Source organism: Dermacentor variabilis, chromosome 10 (genome assembly GCF_050947875.1).
Source record: "Dermacentor variabilis isolate Ectoservices chromosome 10, ASM5094787v1, whole genome shotgun sequence".
NCBI lineage: Eukaryota > Metazoa > Arthropoda > Arachnida > Ixodida > Ixodidae > Dermacentor > Dermacentor variabilis.
The window spans coordinates 69,407,789-69,435,248 of record NC_134577.1 but is presented as its reverse complement, the minus strand read 5'-3'; the positions used below and the strand labels follow the sequence as shown (position 1 = coordinate 69,435,248).

General features: G+C 44.7%; 1 protein-coding gene across 1 annotated transcript; it reads left to right on the top strand.

Moving 5' to 3' along the window:
* The first annotated feature begins 390 nt into the window (after positions 1-390).
* LOC142559288 (5'-3' exoribonuclease 2 homolog) lies at positions 391-15,650 on the top strand. The gene is made up of 10 exons (XM_075670908.1): positions 391-457; positions 2,211-2,318; positions 4,034-4,113; positions 5,324-5,381; positions 6,775-6,832; positions 10,312-10,361; positions 10,455-10,499; positions 11,818-11,874; positions 13,830-13,921; positions 15,401-15,650. The coding sequence occupies exons 1-10, from the start codon at positions 416-418 to the stop codon at positions 15,648-15,650; spliced, it is 840 nt and encodes a 279-aa protein (XP_075527023.1). The 5' UTR covers positions 391-415.
* Positions 15,651-27,460: the final 11,810 nt, after the last annotated feature.

Sequence of the window (27,460 nt, the reverse complement as noted above, 5' to 3'; positions counted from 1 at the left end):
CTGATATGAACGAGACGCGTGACGCAATCGGATGTGATAGTATACTTTCACAATGGCGACATCTGTCGTTACATGCGAGAACGTCGTTTTGTGTTTCTTTTTCTCGCGTATCAAAGGCTCTCGGTTCTTTTTTTTTGTGGTCACACCATCTGCTCGGGAACTCTCATATATATCTTGTAACTTTACATAATTCTGATTTTCTATGTCCCTTTGCGCTCGTGTGCCCCTCTCCAGAAATGAGAAACATATTACATAAAAACGTATTGAAAGGAAATACATTAACAGCGCTGCCGAGGAAATGTGTGGCGTGTATCCGGAACTGTTACGGGAAAATGCATGCACAAATGATTTCGAGCTGCGAAAGTAACAGACGTTGAAATTGCTGCATCCTCGACGCTGGTGTGCAGGTCACGATATGGACAGATGCGAAGGCCTTCCTGACGACCGCCAAGAACGGGTGCGTCGTTTCTCTTTCGCTGTATGTTGTGTCCGTCGGTCAATTCATTATCGTTTTTATTTTCCGCGGTGACTTTTTTAACTAACACAACGGTGCCGAGGAGCAGTACAGATAACTATTTAGGAGAAGCTGCAAAGGAGTGGTGTATTTTCCGTGTTGCAACAAGAGCGTGGTTTAGCTGCCCTGACCGAGCCCCCTGTTTGTGGAAATGTGGCTCCAGAGACGCCTATATTTTGATCGCTGTTGGTCTTACTTGAGTTGTTCTATACAGCACAAAATGCGAAACAACGCAGGCCTTACAGCACACATATGCAGCATACGAAATATTGTGCTTAAGGTAAATCATCATCATCATCACCATCATCATCAGCAGCAGCAGCATCATCATCATCATCAGCAGCATCGTCGTCGTCGTCGTCATCATCATTTATTAATCCTTAAATAAGAATACTTAACAGGACACTACAAAGGGGGAGGGGACAGTATTGAATTTACATATAATGGAACGAATGCTATTAAACAATGAACCAACTACGTGACAAGTAGACAGCGCACAAAAAGGGGTACGGTAATGGGCAGTGGAAAACACAAGGCAAAAAAGGTAAAACACAACGATGGGATGGAGCAAGTTATTAGGGCCAAGACCTGATCCCTGAGGGACACCGGATACTACTTGTGCTGCTGTTGAAAGCTTACCGCCAATGACTCTGAGCTGAGCTCGTGCTGTTAGGAAGCTTTTGATCCATGACAAGGTAAGCGGGTCAAGATTAAGACAACTGAGTTTTGCCATTAGACGACGATGAGCTACGCGATCGAATGCCTTTGAAAAATCAATGTAAACGACATTGGTCTGAAAAGACGAATCCAAGTTCAAGTTAAGGTCTGTAGTGAATTCGAATAATTGTGTTTCGCATGATAACGCGGGGCGAAAGCCGTGCCGCTTGCGGAAAAAGAAAGAATTATTATCGAGATGACCGCCGACGTGGGTATATATGATGTGTTCAGTTAGTTTGCATGCAACGCATCATCACGATTAACGAAACAGATAATAACAGCATGAAAGATTACCCAAATTTGTATCTCAAAGAGGGTTGAGGAAAGAAGACCATCTAGCTTCTTCTAAACGAAGTTCTGCGTAATAGTTGAAAGAGTAACGTGTGATCCATGGTTCTCGTGATGGCTTAGCGATCGTGGCTACATTTTTATCAGTAATCCTATGGAACATCCGAGGCTGATTATCTTTACCACAATACGACTCTTGTGCTGTACTAAAGAGCTTAGGTTAAGCCGAGAGGGGTCGAATAGTAGATGTGCCTAGACTCAACTCTTCCGCAAGGGGACTTCGGCTCGTTAAGGCAGCAACTAAGACAAGTTCCCTAGCGGGAACCAGCGACATCTATTGTTCAACAACTGTTAATCCCTTCGTAGCTCCATGTTCGTATGAATTTGTCTTGACCGGACGCCCATATTTGAAGAAAATTTTACGTTGGACAAGAGAGGCGAAAGCAATGATTTTTGTTCCTATGCTGTTACCAATTGTACTTGATGCGTGGTTCGTATTTTTTCTATCTTTAAATGCGTATCTCACAGCGCGGATAGAAGTGCGCGTTGCAGTCTGAAGTAACAGAAAGGGGGGCCTTTCGAACGTTATTTCGTAGACTTGTTTACCGGTGCTATAGCGAGAGGCGAAACGCCAGGCTGTAATTTTTTTTCTTTGTTGTTGTTGCAAAATCTGAATACACTTGACCTGCAGGTGCCCACACCCGAAGTACCACTGGCCTTCGTCCACATCGGCGTGCTGCGTGACCGGCTGGCACGTGATCTTCGAGTGAAGGACGTACCGTTTCCGTTCGACCCGGAGGTATGCGTGCAGCTCGACACGCTTGGCTTTTTGCCCACGCCGCCTAGCTTTTTTTCTCTCGCTACAAAGCAATGGTGGCGGGCGTATTTTAGTACGCGTTGAGCGTAGGTAAACTAGAAATCACCGGTTTTGTTGCGCTAACCTCGTGGAACACGGACGGAAACGATGCGGGGTTCTTTGTTCCACAGAGAATTCCCACTGGGCGTATACAGTCGAGCGCGTCTACAACGAACGCCTCTACGACGGAATGACCGATATAGCGAAGGAATAACTGTGTCCGGGTTCTATCGGGGGCGGTACTGTGCTCCACTTTTACAACGAAACGTACCGTGGTTGCTTAGTGGCTATGGTGTTGGGCTGCTAAGCACGAGGTCGCGGGATCAAATCCCGGCCACGGCGGCCGCATTTCGATGGGGGCGAAATTCGAAGACCACCCATGTGCTTAGATTTAGGTGCACATTAATGAACCCCAGGTGGTCCAAATTATTCCGGAATCCCCCACTCAGGCGTGCCTCATAATCAGAAAGTGGTTTGGGCACGTAAAACTCCATAATTTAATTTTTAACCATTACAACCAAGCGACCTGTATAACGAAATATCTCGGAATCTCCGAGCACTTCGTTATAAAGGTTTTCTACTGTAGACAAATTTAGAAAGTGCGCATGTATACAGCTTTCTTTGCCTCGAATAAAAAAAATGTTGAATTTTTGTGAATTTTTGTCATTACAACAGACACGTTCTCTAACCCTTCTCCGCCAGTCCTCCAGTGTCCTCGTGCTCGTTCCTGTGGTTCGCATGTTCACCTTTGCCTGGTTACACGTAAATAGAAATGCCGTGCGTGGAGGTACAGCTACATCTGCGGGCAGGCGTGCTTTACAGTGCTGTATTACATGATGTAATAGAGCCCTGCGTCTGGCTGTCCTATATTTATGGGCTGCACCGAAAGCAGATTATATATATAGTCGACAGATAAGTGCTCCTGGAAACTATATTTATTGTAAAGTAATATACCGTAACAAGCAGAAAAACTTGATTATGCAAGTTCGAAACGTCAGAAATATACGTTTTTCGACGCGTTTTACCTATATATATATATATATATATATATATATATATATATATATATATATATATATATATATATATATATATATATATATATATATATATATATAGTATTTATTGGCCAATTTTGCGGTAGCATTGCAAAATACAAAATCCCTGGTTCCAGCATGATAAAAATAAGGGCCTGATCTGTACTCGATGCAAGCACATGATGTGTTTGGTAACATGTTCGCGTTAGATATAAAGAATTTTAGTTTAGGACGCTACACATTTTGCTCTTGCGTACACCGTCCTGTAAGTAAATTATCTATACGATATTTCAAAGACGTCCCAGACATCGCACATCTAGCCAAAATAAACGTACAAGAACTTATGAATCACGAGATCTTGCACCGCGAAGCAGCAAGACTATCGCATTCTCAAAGATGTTAGGAAAAGGTTAACTCTGAATTTCTTTTTTTTTTCTGTTATAGGCCCAGCCAACTAAATTGCTGCTTTCAATAAAAGTTTGTTCCTCCTCGTCCTCCTTGTATGAAGAGAACACAATGCGAATTCATCAAAGAGCGAATGTCTCTCGCGGACACAGCTTCTAGTTCACTTTCTTCCGCCCACTATGTAACGGCCTTGTGCGCTTTTTTTCTTCTTTTCAGCGGGCCATTGCCGACTGGGTGTTTCTGTGCCTTGTCGTTGAAAACGACTTCCTACCGAACCTGCCATCCCTGTCAGTCAGGTAACGTTGCTTTCTTTAAACGGAACCTCAAGGAACCAGGGAGACCAGTTCCATTTATTAGCAGTTGCCTTTACGGAGAGATTGAGCCCAAGGAATTCACATTATGCTTTGTTTAAAGTAGCAGATACTTTATTTCCACCAGAAGATCATAAGTGTAGCTGGTCTGATAACAAAGCTTTCTTCTTGCGAAATTTCTCCTAGCGTCCTGCCGCTTGCTAGAGCTAGCGGGAAGAAGAAAAAAAGCTTTATTAGGAAAAAAAAGGCTCATTTAGTCAGAAAAATGCTCCTTTTTTCAAGCAACTGTACTCCCAAAGTTACCATTAACCTCGACCTTCCTTCCAGCTTGAACGGTCATTGTGCGGTCATTGCTGTGCCCTCTATCGGAAACGCTAATCAATCTCCGTGGCCCACCGACATCGCCAAAACAAAGAAGCCAGGGGAGGGTATTCTGTAAGAGTCCACCTAATGGACTGCCCATTTCGGCAGCTGCTGATTGGATGTAGTTGCGCGAGCGAGGAGGAGACGAGCGGCCCTAGCCAATCAGCAGTGGCGGAAATGGACAGTCCACTAGGTCGACTATTGCCCCCCCCTCCCCCCCCCCCCCGCCGCTCAGAGCAAGCCGCGTCCACTTTAGGGTCACACTATTGAAGGGCAGCAGAGGCCACCTGGGCTTCCTTTGGCCACAACCGTGGTGAACTGGTAAGAAAACCCGTAAAGGAAAGGCAAGATAGGCGCAAGGACTGACGTCTGTCGTGATGCCGCTGAAATTCGCCGCTCTGTTGCGTATTCGGTAATATTTTTAACCCACTTTACCCAGAGTTGGAAAAAGAAATATAGTTTTGTCTAACGAACCTTTCTTTTTTTTTAATGCAAAACCAACCAACTACGGCTGTTATTCTGTATAAGCGTTGGGTAGTTTCCGTTTACCGAGATTCTACGTTATGCAGCAAAACCTCGTAATAACGAAGTTGAAAGTGGAGCCAGAATTGCTGACATTCATTACCTTAGTATGTCGGTTGGTTGATGTACTGCAACATGAATCTATCTGAGGAATTCAATGAGACTTTCACTCTCTTCGTTAAATAAGCTATTTCATTTTGTCCCGTTTCATTATAAGAAGGCTTGTGCTTATAAAGTCACGCACTTCTAAGTTTCAAGGCCTTCCGTACTACTTGCGTGTGGTGCACATGCAATCCTTTTTTTCACGCAGTGAAAATGCCGTTGAAAGGCTCGAAACCATCTACAAAGAAACGTTGTGCAAACTGAAGGTGAGCAGCTTTTGTTACCTTCAAGCTCAAACCGCGTAGGGACATCAAAGATGCTTTCAGGGCAAGACCTAAGCCTTGTGGCTTTGATCTAAAGACATGGAAAGATTAATCAGGTTGTTCTCTACCGGCTATCTACCGGGTAATTTTCTCTGTTTACCATATTTTAGAGGAATATATTTTAGCAGGACCGACCGATGAGAGTGTTTTTTCTATGTAGGCAAATGTCGTATTCTGCAAACATTCCGAAAGAAAATGTTAATTAAAGGGACCGGGGTTGCAGCCGTTCAATTTGTCAAAAAAAAAAAATAAAGATTCAGTTCGCTAAAGTGCGTCTGTTAAGACATCTGCATGACGTCCCAGCTAACGTTACCAAAGCTGTTAAAACAATTGGTTCCTTATGCAGTTGTGACACCCACAATGTTTCCCAGCACTCTTCAGCCACCAAGATTTAATTTTTGTGCAATTTTTATCTAGATAATTATCAAATAATAATAAGCAACCTAATTATTGAATTAAGGGAGTGACTTTCAATGAGACGGTGTTAGCGCGTCTAAAGCAGCCTATTCAGGTGTTTACAGTGTGCCATTCACGCTTTAGTCGTTCCGCGCGGAATAACTGAAAGTGCCACGTCATTACTGAACTGCGCGCCACGAAACCAGTAGTTCCAGAAAATGGATTAGAAGAAACTAGCTCCTTCCATTGCCTCACTCAACTGGCCACTGCGCATACTGAGATTGCCTCGCGGTGAATGGTGGTCACGGCCACCTGAAGCCAACACTATTACCGACAGCTTGGCAATTCAAGTTGGTTGTCTGCAGTGAGGGGCGAATGAGCATAGTTAGTTATATGAAGTCGCGTTTGGGGGATGGGGAGGGGGCTGCTGACGTCACTGCGCCAGGGCGCGGACATCACACGAAATTCTTGGTGTTGGGTGCGCCATGGCGTAACAGCTTTCACAATGTAATTAAATCAGGCCCTTAATTGAAAAAAATAAGAACGTTAGCTGGGGCACTCTGTATAGCGCGCCAAAGCGTTATATGCCGCTTTAAATAATTACGACAACTTAAAAACGGGACATTTTAAGACTTTATGAAAACATTGTGCCAGTTGTATACTCAAGCTGTTAACTAATATATTCAATTTTCTTGGGGCCTAGCTGATCTGAAAGGTAAAGTTTTCAGAATTGAGATCTTCTTCTTTTTATATGTTGTCGCACAGTTATCAGGTTGCGTACGTTGCGCCTCATTTTCTAAAACATGTACGCGTCAAATATCTTTTTTGTTGAGTAGTTACCTTTCGCATATTTTGAGGCATTATGCGCCAGGACTTTGCCGCATCTTGGAGTTAAGACGAGTGCGGCTGGAGCTCACAAAAGGCTTATCCACTCTTGCAGGGCTACCTCACGGAAGATGGAAGCGTCGAGCTCGCACGATTCGAAGCGCTCATGGCAGGTAAGGTCGAAATAACAATAAAACAAATTGTTGCATTTGTTCGAGCTTAGACGCTCGTTCACAGAGTGTAGAAATTAAAGGTGACACGATTTCAGCTGTAGGTCGTGTTTTTTTTGTCGCGCATTTTCTTTACGTGTAAAAAAATAAGAAAAAATGGCCCCTACAGTTGAATAACGTGTCATCGCTATAAACTGCCCTGGAAGCACTAGTACGATTCCGAGAGAGATAGCGATCTATCATTATGTGGCAATTCAGCCAATTGCTTTTCTTTTACATGTGTGTTTGCTTTTACACTTTCATTTATTCTCCGATTAGACGCCTTTGTTCTTGCTGCAGAGTTCGCTAATCATGCAATCAGCCGGGATGGCGATGTAATAACGTATTCTGGCTCACCGTTTTCGAGTGGCTTCGGCGTGTCGTTTCGTTCATCGATGTGCTATAACTTACCAAAAGTGACACGGTGACTGTTTGAGAGACGCTGTAGTGCAACCGAGGTCGGTAATTCGAACCCGGCGACCTCGTGTTCGGTGGCAGGACGCCATTGACCAACCGCGGCGGATGCGAATATGACGAGTAAGCCAGCAAGACAAATGGTCGATGGCCGCCAGACGCGGATTTCGTTTCAGTTGATTGCTTTCTGCTTCTGAAATTCCTTGTGGCCACCAGACTACTCGACACCAGACACCAGGGCCGCTATTTTGTAGCGATGCCTCCTTTAGGCCTCATTCTATGCTATTATTATCATCCACCACACACGGCCGCCTGATCGTGTTGATAATGTGGGCAGACCGTCGCTCTGACCAGTGGCCAAGCGCGAAAAGCCTGAAAAAGCATAGAATCGGAAAAAGGCATCGCTACAAAATACCAGCCCAGACTCCGTCAGACTTCTCGAAGCGGTAAGAAGGTTCGTAACTGGTTCGATGCTGCGAGTGGCTGTGTGTCGCTCTTATTCCATTCCGTCCGTTATCTTAGGCTACTCCATTCACAAAAATTGACGAAGCATATCTGTCGTGAAAAAATTTTCCCGGTGGCTGCAAACAAAAAAAAAAAAGTTTTTGTCGCTGAACTTGTCCTCATTTGACTGCTTTTCGAAAATCAATGACAAAGAGTTGGATCGCGGCGCGGAAAAGTATATACGATAGCGACTGTTCCATTCCATTTATGTCACCTAGAGTTATTAGCGACCCTCGAACACTGAAGTCTCGTGATTTCTTCACTTTCCCGAAACTGCGGAAATTGCAAGAAATGCATAGGCTGTGAACGCGAAACACGTTTTGGGCGCTGAAGAAAGGTTATCTTGCAAGCAGTTAACATAACTGCTTGTAAGAACAGTGCCGTTTCTCGACGACTGTCAGTGAAAGAAAGTCTTTGTATTCCCTAGAATTTCAAACGGGGACTTAACGGTTAGACGCTACAGCTTCCGCAGCCAATATTAGTCCTGAAACTCTGCGTTTCCTTCTGTCCTTTTACGAACGCGAAGCGTTTTATTTTTTTTTTTAAATTCAACTTGGATAACGTGCATAATAATTTTGTGCACGTTTTCACAAAAGAAACATTGCAGAACCAGATTCTGTTTTAATACTTTTACTATTAACAAGGGAAGCTATTGTACTGTGCATGATAAAATGCGATTGTCGTGACCATGCAGTATATCTATCTATCTATCTATCTATCTATCTATCTATGTATCTATCTATCTATCTATCTATCTATCTATCTATCTATCTATCTATCTATCTATCTATCTATATATATATATATATATATATATATATATATATATATATATATTACTCATGTTCTATTTTCGCGTCTTGCTTCTTATTCTTGGGCACCAAATTAAAAAGAAAAACACGTAAGCAATTTTCGCGCACTTTAACAAACATTTGGCACATTTGCACATGCCACATAAACATTAAAGAAAAGATCAATCGCAAGTTCTTTCTGGAATGTGTTTTGTTGGTATTGTTCTGCGTTTCATTTCCCGCTTCGTGCAAACGACCATACCCGCATTACCCGGATGTGCTTTCTAAACAGCTTTGTTACTGCGAAGGTTCACTTCAATTTTCAACAATCTTTCTTTGTCTTCGACAGTTTTCTAATTCCGAAAAGGCCAACGACAAATCAGTCTTTTCTTACCCTCGAGCGAAAACAAATAAATATATAATCGAATAAATAAATAAATAAATAAATAAATAAATAAATAAATAAATAAATAAATAAATAATTTAGTGACTCCTGTAATTTTGCATGTGATTGAGGCGTTTGTCTACGGTAAGGTATCTATGGGCTTGCGAAAGCTGTATGGAAATTAATTTTTTTCTTGACCCCGAATCGGATGTCTAACCTTCCAATCTGAAACTGGGGCACGCGTCATAAATGGGCCTATTAATTTATTTCTTGAAGCTTTTTACGGACAATCACACGGTCTTGGATGGCACAGCCAGAAATAGAGGTTCTCTGTCAAGTAAGTCAGCAGAAAATTCGGCACATTATCGCGTTGTGGCGACGGTCAAGAACACAGTAGCAAAACTGTGAATGACGAAACTAACTATTTATTGGGCGAGCTTACGCCCCTAAATGCAAGTGACGTTAACAGCGTGACGACAGCGGCGAATACATCCGGCGATCGTCGAAAGTCTGATCAGCGGGGTCAGGCGCGCCGGCTTTTATACGGGACTCGTCGAACGTTGCAGTGTTGTCGGCGGCGTCCGAGTGCCTTCCAGAAATTTCACTATTGGCTTCATAAAATAAAATGATGTTGATTAAAAAAAGTACCACGGTAATCGCGTCGCTCATGCAGTCAGATTACACAAGCCTCGGTGACAACAGGCAACAGATAGAATCATCGGCAACATCGGAGAAACTTCCCACGCATGCAGGCGCGTCCTGCGGCGAGCGATAACGGTTAACATTCGTAAGTCGGTGAAAAGCGGTCACCGGACAAAGATGAGCAAGTACACGTGTCAATACGTACAGAAAGAGGAACCTTTATGAGACAGTGTAAAGTTACGGTGACTGAGTGAGCGAGTGAGAAACAACTGGCGTAAGCACGGAAATGGAGACCCGAGAAAACCTATCAGGGTAGTGAAGAACGGATAGAAGCAAATTAGGCGGATTTCACGCGTGTGTCATAAATCATCTGAAGCAAAGTTCTTTTGTGAAGCGGCGCTCTCACGCACACACGTCCTACGTGTGCACGTGTGCACCATGTGACACGTGATCCTTTTTTTGGATCACGTGTCAGAACAGCGTAAGCTATTTGTCAAGTATAGCAGGGTGCTGGCAGCCGCGGTCAGCGAAATTCGGGGGGGGGGGGGGAGGGTTAAATAAGAATGCTTCACATCGAAAGACTAACGCAATGCAATCTACAGAAATTTGTGGAAACGACGAACACGCGAGGCGGTACAAGTTCACTCACTATACTTTACAAAAAAAAAAAAAAAAGACTGCAGACTTTTCGCGCACTTCTTGCGCAGAGTTGGCCAAGTCGGAAGAGGAGATATTCCGGAGGCGCCGCCGAAACGAAGTGAGTCTCGTGACCGTGACATATTCGCGTGGATTTGGCGATGTCACTTATTAGATGAAGCGAACGCTTTCTTCCCTCGCTTCTGCTGTACAGGTGAATGCCGGAACGATAGAGAGAGAAAAGCAGCAGCGGAAGGCGGTGAGCATCACTCGGCGACTCCTCGAGTTTAGACAGTGGTTCTCGAGCACAGTTGTTAGAATCGTGCAACTTTAAGAAACTCCACTTCGAATTCGAGGGTCACTTAGTTACCCTTCTGTAAGGGTTAAACTGACAGGCGAATCGCTAGTGAGCTACAAGGCCAAGCCCTTCGTCGCACATCGCTCACTCACGAAAGTGATCGAAATGTCTGACGTGCTATAGTTGGAGGAAATCTAGAACGGGCTCTGAACACACGCTGCGTCGGTTCTCATGGCACGTTTCAGCCACACGTAGTGGAGCCTTTTCCTGGAGGTTGACTATTCGCTTAGTCATTAAGATTTTTTTTGTGCAACGCCGTTTCCATGGTGATACAAACTACCCATATCCGGGCGTTCGCGGCCCCCTATAAAAAGGTGCATAAACGGTGGCGTGACGTTTTTTTTTTTCGTTTGATAACAATTTAGAATCCTATACACTGGCATTTTAAGGACAACTACGGGGACATAGGCTATCGGCGGGTGAAGTTGTCTTGCAACTGTGTGCACTGATATGCTTAAAACGTTTCTTTTTGTTGTACACTATGCACTGCGGTTGGCATACACGCCTGACTCAACGCGACCGTCAACACACGTACATGACAACGCAATAAAGGCAGTTACTGAACAGGTATGAGTGGTCCACTGAGCCACACGCATATGTTTCTGCCAGTTTGTATAAATAAAGCTTAACTAATTCTGTGCTACGTGTACGAAGTAGAATACAATAGAAGAGTAGAACGCAAGAATGGCACAGAAATTCTTGCAACCTACGCCCTTGACAATGAAACGGGACATCTGCAAGGTAGTATGTGCAATACGTATTTCGATTGCGGGGCCTAAGGTTGTTTTGATTGCTCGTTTGTCTACTTGTTACGTAAGGGGACTTGGAAGTTTAGGCATTATATCGCACGAGAGAAAAGAAAATTGTTGCTATCATTTCAAGTCGCGGCGAGGTAATACTTTTATACGTAAACCTGATTTCGATGAGCCGTTGTACTGATGGTGCCTTTTGAAACACAACGTCAAACCGAAAAGCAACACCGCATATGCAGCGCTATCTATTCGGACTTTAAGTACGGGCATCTTAACACATCTGGCAACATAGCTTGTACTAAGCGTTGATTCCTCGAACTGCCGCAAAGCGCAAGAACTGTAAGGGTGCAAGGCGTTGTTTTTGCAAGGACCATGCGCCGATTTGCTAAGTCTAAAGTTCGTAGAATTGCCGGTACGGAAAAGTCACGTGTAATTAAACGCCTAATTTTTCACTTTCCTGATTTCAGGCAGCCGACAAGGAAAAAGACCGAGCGTTCAGCACTGACGAACGGTTGGCCGACGTTGTAAGCATACGCCACAACATTTTCCGTTTTTCTGGGAATCGAAGTTGGGCCTGGTTCAAGCGAGAACAACATTTCACCTTATCTACATTAAAATTTAACAGGGCAGTTGCTTTAATCAGCATACCAAGAGACAGAAGGACAGAAGGACAGGCATCAGAATAACAGAAATAAATGTAGATTATCCCTTCGAAAACTCGTTCTATGCAGTTCTTTTCGTGCAGCGCCAATAGCACAAAGACGTAGAAAAGAAAACAGACACTCACAGGCGCCTGTGTATATCTGTTTTCCCTTGTACGTCAGTGTGCTATTTGCGCAGCAGGAAAAGAGATGCAAAACACCAACACGCCAACATCAAGCCCAAAGTTACAAGCCCAACAAGCCCGTTACGCCAACAAGCCCAAATATCTACATTGATGGACTTTATTCCTCCATGTACATTGGACGACTTTCGATTAAAGCGGCTAGTGAAATAACTCCCCCAATAATAGCTTTTCTAGCACGCATCATGGAATGAAATGTAGGAGCTCCAGCGCAGGAAGTAAGAGCTCCAAAACAGAAGAGCTCCTCAGCGCAGGAAAATTTTTTTAAACACCGAGAAATTATTTGGAAAAATTGGATGCGCTTTGTAGACGATCACAAAGAAGAAGGCAGGACAGGCGAAATTATTGGCGCACAGGGGAGGCAACTTTAATGACCAAGTGTCCTTCGAGATTCTAGGTTCTTTCTTTTTGCTTTTGTAGTAGTTTTGCTTTTGTAGTACCTAAGTGTCTACGCGATGTTAAATTTCCCGAAAAAGCTCAATCACTGTGAAACCTATGTACATTGCCCCTTATTCGAAAATTCGATTTGTGGTATCTTTGGCAATCTACGCAGTGATTCAATATAATAACGTCGCTTTGCGCCTAATAGAGCAACAATTCACGTTTCTCTTGCAAACCATGTCCCGTACGCCGTTGTGTGCGACTAAACGCATCAATATTTTTTTCTAGTACGAAGTCAAATTGTCAGAGGGTCCCAATTTCTTTCCCAAAGCAGCGCGTAAATTTGGAACAAGTAGAACGTGTGTTGAAGCATCCGTTAGAGTTTAGTACTCAACGTCATCTTAAACGCATATATAAGAAGGGAGGGAAGAAGGGAATCCAGAAAAGAAAGCATGAATTTAACGAAGCTGAATTCACGGGTGAATTATCTGTTTGTTTGAAGGTGGAAAATCTTTTTCACGCAATAAACTACGAGTTTAGCAAGACCAGCTCCAACCTTTCTTTCTTAATTTTTTTTTTGCCCGGGTAGACTTTCAATCTTAACGTCCAAAAACTTTTTTTTGAACATGAAGATCGAAAGTGTGTTATTATATATAGAGAAAAAAATATACATTAGACCGAGGCAACTGTTTTTTATAGACAACCACTGCGTCTACTTTTGTGAGGTTGTTACAAGTAAAAGAAATAGTGAAGTCCTGGTGGAGGTCAGGAGTAGGTTTTTGATCTACGCCATCAATGTTTTAATGTTTTGACAATCGCAAACTATCAAAACACTCGCGTATCAAGTTTATGACTCTAGCTGAGGAATAACAAAGCGATATCACAGTTAATTCCACTGCACCTTTTGAAGCATATATGTCGAGTAAAATGTATCCACTGCGCACCGCTCTGGTATATAACACTAATTCTTGAAGAAAACGTCTCTAAAACCCTTGCAAGCAGTGTAAAAATGTTACGGAAACTGTAGTGCTCTAATGACATCTATCCACTTGAGATGCTCTGGCATGTGAAGCTTGCAAAGCTGGGATATCTGGTTTGCAGTCATCGTGCTGTACTTGCATTGACAATTTCTACGCAACATGGTCGAAATATCGCGGCACAAGATGAAAATTTAAATTTCTGCATTTCGTATAAAGTAGTTTTGTTGCCTATTAAGTTATCTATAACTGCCTGCCTGTCTTTGACTACTCGCAGGACGACGTACTCGTGTCCACACAGGGCGTCAAGCGTTTTCTGTCCGACGAGAGCCTCGACGAAGAAGAGGACGCCATCGACGATGAAGTGCGGTGAGCTGTCGGCGTGAGCTGTGCGTGCCGGCGTCGCGAGGGGTCGTCGTTCGCAGGACTTACGGGTGGAAACGCGCGTGATGATCGCAAATGTGATCACGCTGCATCCGTCTTCGGCCAACCAATTGTATATTACAGTGTATTAATTTCAAAGATGACTCACTTGCGGCCTTGACGGTGTGTACTTGACATAGTTGAGCAAACGCACGCCCAAGAAGAAACAATTTTCCTCTTCGTCGTTTGCATTGTATGTTTTCGCTTACTGATTATTTCAGATAAAAAAAGAAGCTAAAGAGGACAGTTTGAGAGCGAACTAAAAATAAAAGACAAGGCGTAACATTAACGGAAAAAGACGATCATGTTATTCTACACCAAGTGGATGCGGGTAGGTGATATTCCTGTCAAAGATAAATTTGCACCGTAGATAACCGCGGGTGTCACGATATGACAGAATGGATGCGGAGCGAAGGAAAGCCCAGTCGAGGATGCGAAAGAAAAAATCGGTGTGATAAGATGAGAAAATTTGCAGTTGTATAATGGGGTAGCCTTAACTGCTACTTAAATATAGTTGGCAGTGACCTACGTCACGCAGTGGTCTTAGATAATAAGTTGATGTTTGCAATGATGACTATGAACCGTACTATGTCAACCGTTATCAAACCTAAGCGCACAGACGGGGTGCAACATCAACAACTTGCCCCCGGCAGTAGCTTCTACCACGTCTGAGATCACAAGGAGCTCCTTTGGAAGGTTGTTCCCAATGTGGCCCGGCCATGGCTCTTATTTTGTATCAAGGACATGCACGCAGTAAGAGTGAGCTTCTAAAGGTTTTAAGCTAGCTTTACTACTCCCCTTTTTATACAAAAAAAATTCGTTAACGGATGTTTTTGTAGCCTTTGGCTTTCTATAAGGCCCCTTGGTCGTGTTTTAAAGGGGCAAACCGATAATTTGACTAATAAAGTGAGCTATTTTGTTCGCTTCCTGGTCGTTTCGAGTTGCTTAAGTCGTTTTTAATGAAGTGGGATGTTATTTTGTCATATCACCTCACGAATTTTTTTTCGGTCGCTGATTTTCCTACGCAGCCTCGTGTACTATTCCGTACCAGTTTCTCTAGCGTGTAGTGGCCGCTGCTGTTACGCTTCTAGTATTTTTTTTTGTAAACCCACCGTACATCGGGTCCTCAGGTGGCGCTGCATATCAATGACCGTGTAAGTCCGTCTAATACTACACTAAATTCGTATGAAGGCGCGCTTGTGACGTGTAGAGCACTACATTGAATGGTAGAGGTTGGTAAAGGCAAACGCTTCACATTGCAGTAAATGCAATGGCGGATATAACGAAATAATTCTGCCTCCCTCTTCAGCATCGTTATAAGGAGGTTTTAACGTGCGAGATTGATACGAAAGCACGCTAGGCACGTCTGCAGGGCTACATTGAATGACGGAAGGTAACAAAGACAAACGCTTGTTCTTGTTCCAGTCTTTGGGAACCTGGCTGGAGACAGCGGTACTACGTGGCCAAATTCGACGTCAGCTCGGATAACGAGGCCTTTCCGCACCACCTGGTAGGCTCCACTACTGGAACTGTTACCGTGCACGAATGCTTGCGCATTGGCCAAGAAATGCAACAGAAGAGCATTGTGCTGAAGGAGTTGCTTTCACGAAGAGATGAGGGAAACAGATGGTCACGAAAATTGTTTCCGGAAGTAGTAATCAGGCGCGCGTTTTAAGAAGAAGCAGATACAAAAGGAACGAACTCGACATGACCGTGAGTAGGCGGCTGACAGAAAGTGGATTTCCCTAGTGATCCTCCTAAATCGCCTCCGCCAAGCCATCCGTAATGTACGCTTCGAAAAAAGAAAGAAAGAAAAACTTTCGTCTTAAACGTATTTGTCGAGTGGCATAGATATTCATTTTTTTTTCAGTATTGAGAATTGTAATAGAAAGATATAAACTTCGGCCACAAAAAGACATGTCAATTTTCGCATCATGCTATTTCCCGCTAATCCACCGGTGAAGCAGGAAGCGGAAGAAAAGTGCGATGTGATTCTATTTTAATTGAATGCTCCTCAACAAAACTGAACAAACAAGGACATACACTTTTTAGTCATTTGAGGAAGGTGGTCCCTACTTCGCAAAAAAAAAAAAAGAAAGTAACGTTTTCTCATATCTACTGTACAATGTAGTCATCTTTAAACTCGGGAGAGACCATTATCGCCTGAGCGTTTCCTGTACACACGAATTAGGGTCAGAAACGCGTTGGTGCGTGCCAAATGTAATGTGTCACTGTTCTGGACTGCGCAGTTCAATAACGTTGACGTTACTGCGAATAAAAGCTCAATAATGGCTGACCATTCGTGCAGGCTCGTGAATACACCGAGGGACTTTGCTGGGTGCTTCGGTACTACGTCAAAGTAAGCCTTTCTGCACACGTCCTTGCAGATAAATCTTGTAAAACGACAGCATTTCTTCAGCACCGGTTGCGAGTTCCCAAGACGTGAGACCGCTGCTTTTGAGCGCCTATGCGTTTGCCTTTGGTGGTGCGTTTAGTTCTTCATTCTCATAAACTTTCATTTTCATAGAAAACCTGTTCACAACGAGCACAACTTGGTGAACTGCTGGAGGCGTCGCAGAAGAGAAACAGCATCAGTAGCACTTGATTATTTTTTGCGCGCCGTGCATAAGAGGTTTACCGTCTGGGCGACGGTGACTGTGCGCATGAACTCAGCCAACGTCCCACTTTCAAGCGACTGTACATACGGCCGAGCCTTTCGGAACTTCGATTTGTACAGACTTTTTTTTGCTAGTCGAGAACTGCATAATGCTGGTTTTAAGAATAAGACACTAAAGAAAATGCTGCTCATTGAATAAGATAATTTCATAGAAACAGAAAATTGGAAGTGATAGAAGATTTCACAAAGAGAAAGAGAGAGACAGAAACGAAAAGGGAGGTTAACCCAGGACGTGCCCAGTTAGCTACCTTACACTTAAAGAGGTGAAAGGGGAAGAATAGATAAGAATGAGAGAGAAGAAAAATAATAAAGCAATTTCCTATATGGCTATCATACATGATCTTTCCAACAATAACCTAGAACGTACAGGTTTTTTTTTACTAGATATATCATGCTGCTGATGACGGTCGTTATCTTATCGCTGCATATTTTCACTACCTTGACAGTCAGGTGTTACCGCCCCGGGCACCTGAAAAAGATCCTGCGGGCTTTCGTAGGTCTTGGGGAGGATGCGGAAAAAGAGTAGAACTGTCCAAAGTTTCGTGTTAAAAATACGTAATGTCTAGTTTTAGGAAATGCGATCATTGATGTTAAAACTTAGTCAAGCACATTTGTGCGAAATAAAAGCTACAGCACGGCAACGGGAAACTAGTTGTAAAATTGTTTTTATGTTTTTGCTATCATGCTTGAATGAATTGATTCCTCCTTTAAAATTGTATTTTTTGAAGGGATCCGGGTCATGGAAGTGGTTTTTCCCGCATCTCTACGGGCCCTTTGCGTCGGATTTCGTCAATGTAGCCGACATTGTCGTCGACACTAACCAAGAGACCGAACCTGTAAGTCAAATTCCTTGCAACCAGTGTACAAGTTAGAGGGGCAGGTAGGATTACAAGATGCGCTGAACCTTGAGCCCCGGAGTCAGCAGTTGCAAGCTTTAGCCTTTTAGTACACGTCTATATAGTTACGAAAATGAAACGGACACTTGATTTTGAACGCTGATAGCACCATTTTCTGAGGGCGGATGGAGCGATACGTTTATATGGTTGCTAGCACATTTTGTATAGCTGCTGGCATGAGGAAAAGAAAGCGTCAACCAAGGGTCTAGGCTAAAGAAAAGGTTGACTTACACGGTGATTCAAATGATTCGATGTCTAAATGTTGATTATTTCACCCTGTTCTCTCGGTTTCCTTTTCACTCTCATTATTCACTCATTTCGTACTTTATTCGCATCGAGCTTCACGCGCAATTACGTCGACCTTGTATTCTTACAAGAAAACACTTGATTGCGGCTTGATGACCAAGAGGAAGTGGGCCAAGTTGGCCACTGATGACCAAGTGGGCCAATCCCGGAGATGGGCAGACTATGGTGTAGTGTGTTTAATTTTGAGCTATATCGGGGGGGGGGCTGCTATGCCGGTTGCATAAGTTCAAAGTACTCTGCAGCCAATTCTTGATTCATGTGGGTACCGGCAAAGCCACATTCCCGACACCAATACCTTACGCGAGTCCTTCATAAATCGTTTCGAAAAAGTGTACCGTACAGCCACTTCGCCTCAACATGGTTATATCTAAAGTATTGCACCTATTATAGGGGCATTGTGCAATGCGGTTAATTTTGACCTGTATAGTGGTTATGCCCGTACCATCAATTCGAACTACTCTCCGTTTAATTTTCGGTTCATGTGGACACCGGCAAAGCCACTTTCTCAACACTATCACCTCATGCGAAGCCTGCAAAAACTGTTTTCGAAAAGTGCACTGTACAGAGGCTTCGCCTCAACATGGGTATATCTACGTCGGTGCACCCTTTACAGGGTTATTGTGCAATGTGGCTACTTCTGAACTACATTGTGGCTATGCCTGTACATCAATTCCAACTACTCTGCAACGAATGCTCGGTTCATATGGACAACCGCAAAGCCTTCTTCCCGACACTATTATCTCATGCGAGGCCTGCATAGACCGTTTTCAAAAAGTGTACCGTACAGTGGCTTCCCCTCAACATGGGTATATCTACAGCAGTGCACCCTTTACAGGGGTATTGTGCAATATGGATACTTCTGAACTATATTGTGGCTATGTCCGTGCCATCAATTATAACTACTCTGCGACTAATTCTTGGTTCACGTGGGCACCAGCAAAGTCGGCTTCCTGGCACTATTACCTCACATGAGCCCTGCTAAAACTGTTTTCCAAAAGTGTACCGTACAGCGGCTTCGCCTCAGCATGGGTATATCTACATCGGTGCACCCTTTACAGGGATACTGGGCAATGTGGTTACTTCTGAACTATATTGTGGCTATGCCCGTGCCATCAATTCCAACTACTATGCGACTAATTCTCGGTTCATGTGGGCACCAGCAAAGCCGGCTTCCCGACATTATTACCTCACGCGAGCCCTGCATTAACGGTTTTCAAAAAGTGTATCGTACAGCGTCTTCGCCTCAGCAAGGGTGTACCTACAGCGGTGCACCCTTTAAAAGGTTATTGTGCAATGTAGTTAATTTTTTACTGTTTTGGCGCTAATTATGCCCGTGGAAACAGCGGTATGGCTGACACTAGGCATTTTGCAACGCTAGCGTTGGCGCTGGCGTGAATAGAAGTGCCCGCACCGGATGTTGGAGGCAATACACCTCGATGGTGCGCAAGTTGATACCGAAGAAAAAGGGTCATCGTTCGTAGCTGACGGTCGGCTTTCCGCACTTGTTCGCGATCGGCTTCTATGCGCTTGTCCTTGTCCCTTGTGTCGTGCGCGTTTGACATTCGCGCTGTACACTTACGAATATGAATCACCAGCCTGCCCAGTCAGCCACCCTACTCAGCTATACTTCTCTCAGACTACTGCACAGAGATGAGCATATATCGTCTAAAGCGTTCTAAAAAAAATGTTGCGCTTACCAACAAGCCCAAAGCACTGCATTACTGCTGCACTGTTCTTGCTGAAATTTCGCCAAAGGGTCGCATTTTGGAGTCTGCGTCGTTGAGAGTACCACTTGGCACAGTTATTTGCCTGTTTGTTAAGAAAACAACCACAAACTGCTTTCGTCAGTGAGAAAAATGGCTGCTGCGATGACGGCGCTAGCACAAACTTGTGTTGCCGCCTGCCGGCAGCTGCGGAAAGTAGTTGCTCAGGGAGAGTTCAGGAATGTGAGTGGGAAACACGCGGTAGACCTCCCCGATCGGCTGATTTCTGCAGCTGAAGGCAGGCGGTGACACTAGTTTACGTTTGCGTCGTCGCTGCAGCCCCTTGCATCCTCGTAAACGAAGGTAACTTCGCACTTTTTATCTTTAAATAAAACAAAGAGGCAATTGACTGTACCAGATGTTGCACTGAACGACGTAGACTCCAAAACTCGATCTTTCGGCAAAGAAGAGTGCAGCGACAAGCGCAGAAATGTTTTTTTTTCGAATACTTTAAGCGAAGTATGCACGTCCTGGTAGTGCACCCCCGTGTGGCGTATGCGCACAGTTGCTTGGATGGAACCTTAGTGCTTGTGCGCGCAATGCTCGTGCCAGTAGTTCAATGCAGAATGATGTGCTGTGACTGTGACTGTGCGTCTTGTTTGCCTTCTTCGTTCCTAAAGCCAAGCCCACTGCTCGTTTGTGGCACCTCCGGCGACCCTTATGCTATCTACGCGCGGGCCGCAGGCGACGCATGCGCCTTCGATATCGTGGCAGCACGCCGGCGGTGTCGTTAACGGTGCTAGCGTGCCTTGAGTGTCACCCTAATTGCCATATCGCGATAAAATCATCATAATATGCAAGCCCGTGCACGGACCTTGACGTTCCGTGGCAAAACGGGTAACGTGCGAGTGAATACACTTTGGCGTTGTTTCAAATCTTGTCACGCTGTCGTGTTAATTGCGTGCCGCTATTCTTCGTTCGTGCCAACGTGAGCAACTGCGCACGGTTCCTTTAGCCGCTGTTCCTCGCTTGCAGCTCAAGCCCATGGAACAGCTGATGTTCGTCCTGCCGGTGACCAGCAGCCGTCACCTACCCGAACCGCTGGCTGACCTCATGGAGGGCCCGGTGAGCGCTTTTCTCAGGGCAGCTTTGCGTGGCCCGGCTGACCATACTGCCCACCTTGTCAGATTGTCCAACCTTGATCGTACTCATCACCGTGTCCCTGTGCCTGTCTTTTCCTCTCTTATTCGGGGGGGGGGGGGGGGGCAGAACACGCAAGTATTTATCATTCGATACATTTTCAGGAAAAGGAGTTCAAAATTTCGGCCAAATACCAAAATGGAGAATTGACAATTGGCGCGTGCCTTGCTGCTGCCATCTGGTGATTGAAGCATGCGCCCGCTACCTGAACAAGAAAGAATTTTCTTCTGTTTATATCGGGCATACCACCCAAGCCTCGTCAATAGAATTGTGAATTTATTTATTTTATTTTAAAATACTGCCAGCCTGAGTGCCAGGCTTTAGGCAGGAACGGGTAATGCGGATCACTATCAGGAAAAACAATGCAAAAAAAAAAAAAAACACGAAGCAGATGGATGACATCACCAGAGCCAGCGACGTTAAAAACGTGAGTCGCTACAAAATGGCAAATACAAATGTGCAGTCAGAAAAAGTATCTCCCTCTCGCTCTCTCTCTATGTATGTATATATATACATTTGCAGTCTAACAATACAGGTTCCGACTAAATAAGAACTACAAGAATTATAACATCGGCTGTTTACGCAATATTTTACAAAAAAGCGTGGTTATTATACTTAGCAACACCTACGGGTAGGTGCTTGCATTCTTCAAATATGAGAAATTCATCGCGTGAGAAGGTTGCTCTTTTAAGGATCTTCACCCGGCTTTGTAGCTTATGCATGTTTTATGTCTTGCAAATTCGCGTGGTGGAGTGTATTTTCCTCGTCATCAGATGCCCCCGAGCTGCTTTTTTTCCTTCTTATAGGATCAAGTTGCCTTTCTTATATGCGTAGCGTCGCTGTATATTTTTAGTGCTTCTTTTGAGCTTTAAAGCTGCAGAATGCCGTACTGTTCTCGCTGCAAAAGCAATCGTCATGTATATTATCGTTACAGCATTTTCTGGCTTGCTACATGAAAGGAGGTACACTCATACAATATTAAAAGGAATACGCCTAATGCTGGAAAGCTAGGCGTGACAAGGAACCATTGATGGAGTTTACTTAGCAGAGTGGCGGCTCACGCGAGGATGTGCTTTGTGGATATCGTGAATTACTTGTACATGTCGAAAAGAAGATTTCGTTTCTGTTCAAACATGCGATTTTTCTAAGCAATCAAGTCACAACCTCCCTCGCTGATATCTGTTTGCGTAGATCTGTTGAAGGATTCACCCAACGCAACTTCATTTCACTAAAGCCACAAGGAAAATTATCTTTACATCAACGGTTTGAGTTATGTTTCATATTACCGCACCGTTCTATGTCAAGGAAGAATGATTCGAGAATGAGAAATTAAGGAATATAGGTCCAGATCCTAATAGTAACAGCTCGGAAGCGCAATTTATCATTGCTGTATGTATACGTTTCTTGTCATTTTCATTTCTTTTCAAGTATTGTGTAAGCAGCTACTCCCCCTCCTCCCAAAGAAAAAAGCGAGAGGAAGTTATGAAGAAAAAGTAGAACCAAGAAATACTAGTCGTACTGGAGTGTTTGTCCACAATAAAGCGCGAACCGTACATAATGGAATTTGTTATTTGCTTGATCTTGTTACAGCGTGTAAACCGGCTATTACAATGCCAAGTGCAGTTTGAGCTTGTGAACGTGCAGTGTGTACTTGCGTAAAAAGGGTGTCTCTGTTAACGTTAGTCAGGCGGTTACAAGGAAGAGGTCAGTCAGTCAGTCAGTCAAGAACTTCAGTGAGGTCCTGAGGAGTTTCAAGCCGTTAGAGATCCCATGCGGGGAGCTCCTCGGGCCGAAACCGTAGGCGACGCCCAAGTCGGGACGGGAACGTGGTGACGCTCCGCCAGTTCTTGGGCCCTCTGGACGGCCTTGAGCTGGAGTTTGAGGTCCGGGCTTTTGAGGGCTGCTTCCCATTCGGGCTCACTAGAGAGAGGGCCCTTTGGTAACGCGGTACATTGCCATAGCATGTGCGAGAGTGAGCAATAGAGTTCTTGGCAGTCTGGGCAATTTGCCGGGATGTCTGAGTTATAGTGACTCAGTAGGCCTCGTGAAGGATACGAGTCCGTTTGTAGCATTCGAAACGCGGCCGCCTGCGCGCGTTCGAGTTTGGAGTGCGGGAGCGGATATTTCATTCTGCCTTTTCGATAATATGAGGTGATTTCGTGATAAGTGAGTAGCGGGTCATTAAACTGAATGTCCAGCCCCTCTGAGGCCGTAGGACCGTCGCGGCGGGCAAGTTCTCGCGCACGGTCGTGGGCCGTGGAAGAGGTTAAAATAACAATTCACGATACCATTTTAATAGCTGTCGTGTTTGGTCACTAGACCTCTGACGACCGAACGCCGTAGGTCTTTCAACGTGTCTTGTACCGGGACTTTTTTAGTCGTTAATTTCCTCGAACAAATTGGCTAACGTTAGCTGGGACACACGCCATAAGGTACTTGCTTCAGTTTTGTATGCCACATTGCTCGTAAGGAACGAAATATTTGCGTGGAAAATGTTTTATTTTCTTTTGTCTGCCGTCTTTTGTCTTCTAGAAGTCGCCTATCATTGATTTCTACCCGAAGAACTTCAGCATCGACCTCAATGGCCACAAGTGGAACCGGCAAGGTTTGTGCTATATAAGGATTTGGACTCGTTTCCTTCCTATCCTTATTAAGTTCTTCGTTGCCAATAGATTCGGTTGCTTGGCATATGCGACTAAATGTTTAACGGTCGTTGACTGAGACAGTGCTATTGAGCTTCCCCGAGAGAGGGCTATGAGACTCGCTTCGCCATCCTAAGCACTGCAATTGACGTCGCATGACACGCCTTTCTTATGACGTGCTCGGAGGCAGAATATGGAGGCCACACATTCAAGATGTTGCCAGACATTTGTCACTTCCATTTTTATCTATTTTGAAAATTAATATTATTATGCAGTGAAGGAAAATTGCTGAAGAAATTTTCGATTAGCTTCTTTGTGACTGTTTACAGGCACTTCAATATTTAGTTAGGGCGTGCATGTAAGCCAGCCTTGTGCGTTTGGAGTAATCTTAGTTTTTGTGATGTGGGTAGACTGGCTAAGCCTGAAGGGACGCAAACACTAAAGACAGCGATGCCATCTTGAAATTCCGCACTCTCTAGCCTTGACGTCGTCCAGTTTGACAGCGTTAAGTCGTGCATAGCCAATTGCTTGCCGATAAAGAAGGATCACATTGCATTATAAAAGAAGAAAAAGCGGAACATCACATGGTTTTAGAAATTACTTAGAGCGCAGCTCTGAGGAGCCGGTTCCTCCGGCGAGCGTCGGTGTAGTTCCGCGTAGTCGAGTGAAGGAGCAAGGCGAATGATGAAAGCGAACGCGGAACGCAGCGGGAGATGAAAGACGGCGGTCGTGAAGATAACGCGAGAAAGAAAGCAGAGGAGGAAGAGGCTGCAACGGAGCCATGAGGCGGAAAGCGGACAAGGCGGGTACGGCGAAAGCATGAGAACAAAAGCGTAGTGTCACGCAAGGCGGGTTGTGCGGCGACGATGGCTACGAGATGGCGCCAGAGTAGCGCGCGTCAGACATATGGAAATAAAGCGCTGCATGAGTGAACGTCTATCTGTGGCGGCTGGTGTGAATCGCGCGCTGCCTCTCACGACTTCCCGATTAACGAGGCAGTCGCGCTACTTTTCGCTCCGTTTGCAAAGTGCCGCGTGAGATAGACTGTCCGCGCAAGCCAATATATGAAAACAAGAATAGAGCTGCGCTCAAATTTTGCATTAGGGAGTATCGTTGTCTTCAGTGAAACTTTTTTCGCAATAATTTTGCCGGCGAATGCGAGAAAACACGTCCTTGAACGTCACTGCCAGTTTATTCTAACTTAACGTGACGCTAGTTGCGTGTTCTCATTAGGCGTTATTCAGTCCGCAAGCGCTAGTTTCGCAAGTATTCGTGTTTGCAGAGTTGTACCCTAAGTGCGCTGTGTACACATCTCGTCACACCAGACACGTTATGAACGCAGGTGTCGCTCTGCTGCCCTTTGTGGAAGAGAGGCGGCTGCTCGAAGTTCTCCGCGTGGTATACCCGCTCCTGGACACGAACGAATGTAAGCACTGACGCTAATAATGTTTTAACTGCAAGGCCATTTAGACCTACAAGTGTCAGGTATGTGGTGTCGAGTGTTAGACGGGCGCTAAGTAGATCGGAAATAGTTCTTTTTGAGCAAGTTTGCCGAAATACTAGTCGATTGGTGATGCTTCAAAATACGTGCACGAGGCCTATCTGGACAGAAAAGGTTTAAAACAATAATGCTGCGTTACTTCTCAAATGAACTTCGATACAGCTGGTAGCAGGTCTTGTTATAGCAACAAAGTGGGAATGAATTTGGAACGTGCATGGACACGTTCGGGCATCCTCGCGCAACCCCGATTGTCTTTGGGAACGTATGACTTGTCCTAAGTACGACTAGTAGCAATTAATCCCTCCGTCGAGTATCCATTAGGTTACCATTGAACCGTCGAAGCGGCGCCATTTCTGATGGACCGTATCTTGAGCGGACGCCCAGTCGTAACACCTACCTCGTGGTTTGCAGATGCTTCACATTTGCGAGGGCGGCCTTTTTTGCGGTTTGACGTTTAGCTTGTCACGTGACCTTCGCAGAGAGTTGCTGTTCGTAAACGCTCGCGTAGGTCTGAATAATAACTCGCGCATACTCTCAACCTCACTGTAAACGCAGGTTAGTGACGCAGCATTAATTGTGATCTTCTGTGAATATGTCTACGGACCTGCGCGCAAGTGTTTGACATATAAACCCTACTAGATCTTCAAAAATTTGACGGCGGTACACATAGTGCCCTGATCATTGTCGCAGTTCTTGTTCCTTCCAGTAAATACGAGCTGAAACACTTCGCAAGAGCCACGTAAGAACACCGACATTTATCGACAGGCCGTTCGCGATACTCCAGGAAGATGGTACGAGACGAGCTTTCTGAGAATTAGTATTTAGCGTGGTATTGGCCCTAACGGTCCACGTAAATGAGAAAAAGTAGCGACGCATAGCAGGTTTTTCACAGTAAAAATTGACAACAGGTAGCGCAGCCACTATGGGGACAACCCGCAAGTAAAATTGGGACATTATTATTAGTGAACTCTATATCGTGTCCACTACCTTACAGTTTATCAATACTTTCAGCAGTAGTAAATGTTCCTGCATCCCGTAAAGAAACTTGCAGAGTGTCCCTACGGGATCAAAAAACTGTCCATGTAGCGCCACCTGGTTGCCGACTCACGAACACCACTGAATGCTGATGGGCGTCAGTGAGAACGCCACTGACAGCCCGCGAGGGCGAACTGCGCAGATAACCCCCTTTGAAACTCATTTTGGAATATCTTCTGGCAACTTTCGTAATTTTTTTGAGCGTTTCTTGTATTTTCACCCGTGTCGCCAATGTACTCATTGTTTCAGTGGGTTTCGGAATTCATGAGCAGTGCCGCAGACCTAGAGGGGTATTTATTTTTCACGGACGTCTTACCCGCGCAGATGGTTAAGACAATGTGTCAGTAACAATGAAATAACGTAAGCATCGAGATATCCAGGAGACTTCTGTTGAGTTTCGATATTCGAACTCTCGCTAAGTTAAAGTGACTTTTCTCTGCCAAACGAAGGAAGAACCATCGGCACTCACTCCCGCAAAAAAGGAATCATCAGCGTTCATTTTTCTTTTTTTGATCGCACCCATGTCAACTAGATCGCACACAGTGGAAACATGCGACAGCTCAGCTCTTTAGCTTCTGACGTAAAGGCGTGCGCGATTTGCGGTCGGCCTCTTCTCTTCTTCCATCGGCCTTGTCAAATTGTTCACCCCGCTAAACATGAATAGTAATGCGGATCTGATCGAAAAGCTTCTAGCCGAAGCTTCCCCCCACTTCGTTAGATCAAATTCTACTACAGCTAACAACGTTCGCTCTCTCTCCGAGTTTTAAGGTAATCTGTAACAGTGCGTAGCCCGCAGCAGCAAGTTGCCACCGAGTAACCCTTCCGTCACGTAACCCGACACGCAGCCGACCGCAACACCGAAGGTGACGTCCTCCTGTACGTGCGCGAAGGACAACCCGGGTACGACTACTTCACGGATCTCTACGACTCTTACGATGACTACGACGAGGTACGCTAGACGTGCGGTGTTTATTCCCGAAAACAAAAGAAGTTCTCATTTTCTTGTGTGCCGCCCTCAGGAGTAACGAAGGGCAGGCAACACATGTAGACGTGTGACAGTATAAGAACACTTTTCATAATAAATCAAAACCGTTCGAGCTGTCTGAGGACAGGTTGGAAAAAAAGTTGGTTCGAAATTTAGTATTGTAGCGCGCCTTCGCAGTTCTACATTGTCACTCATCGCCATGGGAGCCGCCTTAGCAACATCTTCTAGAAGGTAAACGAATCACACACAGATGTATATTAGGGGACAAGCTACCAACGATAGCGTTATATGCAGGGTATGCTACTTGAGCATAATTTGCATTGATGCGCCAGCCAATTAAGTTCTCTTATTTGCCTGACGTCAAGCAGTGTCATGCCTTTGAAACAACTGTTTCCTCCGTACAGATCGGCCTTTGTTTCACTGCCTGTATGATGAAACCTGAATGTCCGGGGAAAATTCTACGGGTGATCTTGATACCACTGCTCATTCGTGGCCATCATTTTAGCCTGAAACGACTAGCTACTGTTTTTCATTTACGAT

Bases quoted from the DNA above. Each gene is read 5' to 3' on its own strand.
- LOC142559288 (XM_075670908.1), top strand. From the start codon at position 416: ATGGACAGATGCGAAGGCCTTCCTGACGACCGCCAAGAACGG. The intron at 4,114-5,323 runs GTAACGTTGCTT...TTTTTCACGCAG, and splicing joins CTGCCATCCCTGTCAGTCAG to TGAAAATGCCGTTGAAAGGC. The intron at 10,500-11,817 runs GTGAGCATCACT...TCCTGATTTCAG, and splicing joins AAAAGCAGCAGCGGAAGGCG to GCAGCCGACAAGGAAAAAGA.